Raw genomic sequence first — 5434 nt, 5'->3', positions numbered from 1 at the left:
CACACACACACACACACACACACACACACACACACACACACACACACACACACACACACGTTAGAGGGTATGATCACACAATACAGAACCAAACATCTTCCCTGTATTGATCTCTTGAACAGTTTCAGTTCCCTTGGAGGTGAACTGAGGACGGCCGCTTTCACGTCTCCTCGCTCCACTGAAACAACGACAGAGGAAGAGACTCCGGTCAAAGCTGTGAAGAAGAGCGCCGTGAAAAACTTTCTATCTGCAAAACCTGCGACTTGTAACAAATAAGTCACACCTTGGACCCGGCAGGCTTCACGTTTCAAGTCAAACAAAGCAGCAGTGTGGTGTGTGGGCTGGAGGTAAGGGCCTCTGATTAACCGTGACAAAGGCTGGGGCCTCGGCCAGCGCACTGAGATGTAATTCTATTACAGCTGGAAACGAGCTTCACCTCTCTGCACAGGGACACTTAGAGCTTGATGGAGTGGTGGAAAGTTAGGAGGTCCAGGGAGGATATTAAAGAATCCCAGAGCGTAACTGGTAGATGGGTGTTTTTACTGAAACCTGTCTCCACGGTACTTGTACACAGGAGATGTAGTAGCAGCAGCAAGGCTTTAACGCGAATAACCTACTAAATAATATCTTTATGACAACTTTCATAACATAATACAACAACTTGATCGTGGGCAGAAGACGTCATCAGTGAGATGTGCGCAGGCAGCAGGCAGAAAACAGCTCAAAATGACTGATGGGGTGACAACATGAAATAAAAAACTGCATCAATCACAGAATTAATGAGTGGAAAATGTTCATCTCCAGAGGGAATCCTGCCTGTTAGCTCAGAGAGAGAGTTAGCTGTTAGCTCCTGTGATCTGGTCTTTGAGCCTTTCATTTTGTGAAACATGTGGATGGTTTTGCACTGAAAGGAATAAACACCTGATTTAAGGTTAACACCGTTCACAGCGCTACAGTTTGCTCATGGCTGTTTAATGAATATTGCTAACATTTGTCAGCCTGTGGTCGACATGTGTTTGGAGTTTCGCTTTGAGGAGTTTTGGATGGAAAACGTGCCATGTTGTTTGTTTGTAATTTTCCAGAGTTTAAAAGTTAAACAGCGTCTCTTTTCATGATCCTGTGCGACTGATCAATGACACTGATTAAATTCAGTTTAAACTGCAGTCAAGTTTTTGAATGAATGTAACACATCTGGCAGATACATGTTTTGTGGAAATTCCATTTGTGCTGCTGGTTGTGGTTTTTGTTTGACTCTACCTGTGTAGTGAACTTAGTGCGGTCTGTGTTAGCATTAGCATTATCGTTGCTACTCACTGTCGTTTCCCACTGGAACATTTTTCATATTAGCTACTAAAACTGACAGATGCTCATTAAAAAGACGGCGTGTGGTTAAACAGAAAGAGGTATGAATGCGAGGTTGTGTGTTGCATATAAAACAGTAATTTTACAGGTTCATTTCAAAACAGAGAAAATGTCCATCTATAAGCTTTTATAACATTGTGCCATTGTGTTTTCTCCCTCACTGCAGACTTCATATTAACATTAACACTTTTCTACCATCACAACTCTAACAAATTGTTGTTACGTAATCTCCTGAAGATGCTAAAATATTCATACCTTTTCCTTTTGAACTCCATGTACTACAAAGATTCAGGTAAATAATTAATGGACTGAGCACCTCAAATAACTCTCATTTAACATTTCCTCGTAATGAACATTGAATGAGCTACAAAAATAGTCGACCAACTAGTCAGCCGGCCGGCAGGCTTAAGTCACCACAGTAGTGAAACACTGTAATGAATAAACACACATGCAGATCAGGTTGATTGATGGATCTGGTCGTTTCAGGGCAAAGGGCAGTTGTTATTTCCCTTAACGGAGCCGTTATCCACATGGACACAGGACTAAAAACCGGAGCCACTGAGCCAAAACTGCACTTGAGAAAAACAGGAGTCTTGCTGACCTGCCACAGGGTTAAAGGCAGACCTTTTACAAACATCGCTCTGCCAAATCTCCCAAGAATCAGAATCAGACTTTATGCACCAAGTACATGTGCACAAGGAAGTTGTTTGGGTGCAGGTGTGCAACAGAAATACAACAGAACAATACGATTAGATGGCTGAAGAAGAGAGATAATGAACAACTTCAGTAAAACAATTGTAACTTATACACAAATACACAAAAAACAATATATCCAACTAAGTTTACAATGGGAGGTAAGGTGGAAAGATACTGGTAATGTTGCCAGATAAGTCCAGAGTAATCAGTGATTTAGATAAGTCCGTACTGCAGGGCACATCCCTGACGCAATTCTGCAACTGCACTTTCTGCAATGGCTTCATATAGCTTCGCCACAATGAACATAAAACAGTCCCGGGTTAAAATAGATTGAGATTTGTTTTTCTTTTTCCAAACCGCAGTTCTGCTTTTCTTCACCTTTCACCTGTCTTGCACCTGCGATGACTAGACGGCAAAGAAATGTTTTAAACGTCTTGTTCAACGAAGGATTGTTACATTGTGTTGGATGTAAGTAACAACCAAACTGACTAACTTACTAAATATTCTCAACATACCTGGTAATTTATAATCATTTCATTTTAATAGTTTTCCAGGTCTGTTTTTAACTTTTCACAGGACAATTTTTAAAGTGGAAATGTAAAATCTCTTACTGAAAAAAGAACTGATTGGTGAAACAGTTTTAACTCATTCATTTTTGTTCAACTTATTAATTTTAGGAATTTCAGCCCATTAAATCGCAGTATATTACCCAGCCCTGTACCAGCTACACGCTTATTCCTGACAAGTCCTCTGTTATGATCACCAGCACAGTGTCTGCTACTGTGAACAACTTCAGAGAGAACTACTTTTGTGGGATAAATGTCAGGTGTGTCACTTTTTGTGGACCATATCCTGACCTTCACTACCGTCCCGTCCAAGTGCAGAGTCATAAAGCCTGACAGGATCCCTGGACAGCTCAGCTAGTTCTCTCCACTTCTTGATTTTTTTTCCCAGCACTGGGGTCGTACAGAGGCGGCATGTCAGGGAACAGGCTTTACGATTTAAGCTAGTTCGTACTTTATCATCAGCCTGCCTGCTCTCCCACCTCCTCTCTGTTCCAGGTCTGAGTCGACTGGGAGGTCTTGTCTTTAGTTTCTACCCTATCAATATGGCCGCCAGGCGCTGTCATCAGGATGAAATGGACACCTCAGGCCAACCGGGGTTAGAGGGATTAGATGACCAGTGGAGGGTTTTACGTTGTTTTTTTTTTTCTTCTGTCACAAAGACTTTTTTTTTTTCTGTTGCCTGAGAGAGATAAGAGGAAAGAAAAGAAACTGTGTGTGTGTGTGTGTGTGTCTCACTGCCTGAGATAGGTGTTTCAAACATAGTATGTTTATACTGTTTGTGAGTTTGAAAAGAAACAAGAAGTGAGAACAGACAAGTTCTGTTGTTGCATTAAACAGGAAACATAACCAATCTCTGTGATATATCTGACATCTGTATATTTTCTCCTGACTCCTGATGTTTAATTAAGCAATCACGTCCCGCTCGTATAAATAACCAAACTCAGACAGTAAACCTGACAGTTGAGGAAGGGGCAGAGGGTTATTCAGCCTGATGCATCTTCGGCTTGCAGAGGAAATGAAGGCTATTTCAGTATCGAGTTTCTTAGACAGGGAACACACGATTGCAGAGATATGGATTTGACATCTTATCTCTCAAATAAGCAGGAATACGGTTCTCAACGTTTCCAGTTTCTAATGTGGATTATTCATGGCTGCATCACATCAGTCGGGGTTAGTTTAAGTTTGTTATTTCAAATTTTTCTTAGAGATTTTCACTGAATTAAAAAATTACTTCATAAAAAGGAGCAGATTTGTTACAACTGAGTTTCAGATGGACTTTATTTCCACACACAGAATTTGGCAGGGTCGTCTTAAAATAAGCATGTTTAAAAAAGTGGGCAGATCTTGCAAATGAGCTGTTATTATGTACAAGAGTCAGTCCATGTAAGATAGAAAGACAGAGAGGGTTAAACTGAGGGTTTGTTAAAATAAATGTATTGATTATTTTTTGATTCTCACATTTAAAAATCATTCAAATTACAGTCTAACGTCTGGGGGAAAATCTTACCACATGATCATGTCAGAAATGTGTTAACTACGTGGCTATAACATGATCGAACACTGGGGCTACTAGGTGACAATATGTCGACACGTCAGATGCACCGGTGATGAAATGATCAGTAAGTAGCTCAGCAACTCACAAACCTGCAGCACATCAACCACAAACCCTGCTGTCAGTCTGATGTCTCCACTCACCTCTCATTGTGCTCCTGGTACACCAGACGTGATTTCTCCAGCAGGTACTTCTCCACATAGGCTCTGAAAATGCCACACACACATGTAAAACAGAGCTCCAGTGGTATTAACAGAATGCAAGGAACAAAGTAACGAAATGGCAGACATGAGTAATTACAAAGACAGATAAGAAAACATACAAACTGACCCCCACAGTTCAAGTTCTGATTGATATAAACTAATCCATCAGTTTCTTAATCCTTCACTATCTGTCTGTAAAAAGTTGAATCAGACATTATTAAAGTATCACTGAATATTAATTATCCAACTGTTGTAGATTTAATTTGAATGATTTAAGTCATAACAAAATATCTAAACGATTGATTTCTTATTATGACCTTATGTGATCAATGTAGGATATTAATGAAGAGTTATTTTTACATGATTATTAGCTATGACGTATGAATTAATTTATTGGTGATCAATCAATAAATATTAATTATCCCACCTGTTTTTGTGCAGGCCTGTGACTGCGGGTCTGTGAATTGTGTACCTGTATTCTGTACCATTATATGTGTTGTGTACATGTGTGTGTGTGTCTCTCACCCCCTGACAGTGCCGCTCTCCTGGTAGTTGACCTGGATGAACTTGCCGAAGCGGCTGGAGTTGTTGTTGTGGGCCGTCTTGGCGTTCCCAAAGGCCTGAGGAGAAAATGGAAAGAGTCACCTCCGGGTCAACATATCACCATGGAGACAGGTGATGATTGGCAGGTACAGTATCTTGACACTTAGCAACAGTCAAGATGAAAATGTCTGCAGCAATAATGCACGTATGGATACTATAGGTCTATAATGGCTTTACATGTACTCTGTGTTGTTCTCATGTCATTCTGTACCTCTCGTGTAACACAGAGTGTGTTGAAGATGGATCAACACTTAGAAAAAGAAGATTTTCAGTTACAGATCAAGACGACAGGGTCTTAAAATACTGAGTATCTACAGGCAAACTTAATGATGGGAACTGAACTCTGGACCAACCAAAGTGAAAAAATGTGTTGGGAGTAGAGGGAAAAGCTACCAATCCCAGCACTGTAATAGAGGTCATGAGGCTCAGGGAAGGGGCCTGCAAGAGGCAGG

General features: G+C 40.7%; 1 protein-coding gene across 1 annotated transcript in view; it reads right to left on the bottom strand.

The window, feature by feature from the left end:
• LOC111650354 (unconventional myosin-IXAb-like) overlaps positions 1-5434 on the bottom strand; it is a 162435-nt gene that overhangs the window by 77387 nt on the left and 79614 nt on the right. Inside the window, exons 3-5 of the mRNA XM_087172357.1 lie at positions 4905-4999; positions 4320-4382; positions 3104-3158 (exon numbers count right to left, since the gene is read on the bottom strand). Coding sequence (XP_087028483.1) covers positions 3104-3158; positions 4320-4382; positions 4905-4999 — 213 coding nt within the window. The remainder of the gene's footprint in view (positions 1-3103; positions 3159-4319; positions 4383-4904; positions 5000-5434) is intronic.

This window comes from Seriola lalandi, unplaced genomic scaffold, assembly GCF_002814215.2.
Source record: "Seriola lalandi dorsalis isolate HSWRI2012SDOR001 ecotype SW California unplaced genomic scaffold, Sedor1 jcf7180002052274, whole genome shotgun sequence".
Classification (NCBI taxonomy): domain Eukaryota; kingdom Metazoa; phylum Chordata; class Actinopteri; order Carangiformes; family Carangidae; genus Seriola; species Seriola lalandi.
The sequence above is the reverse complement of the archived record's forward strand: the minus strand, read 5'-3'. Positions and strand labels throughout refer to the sequence as shown.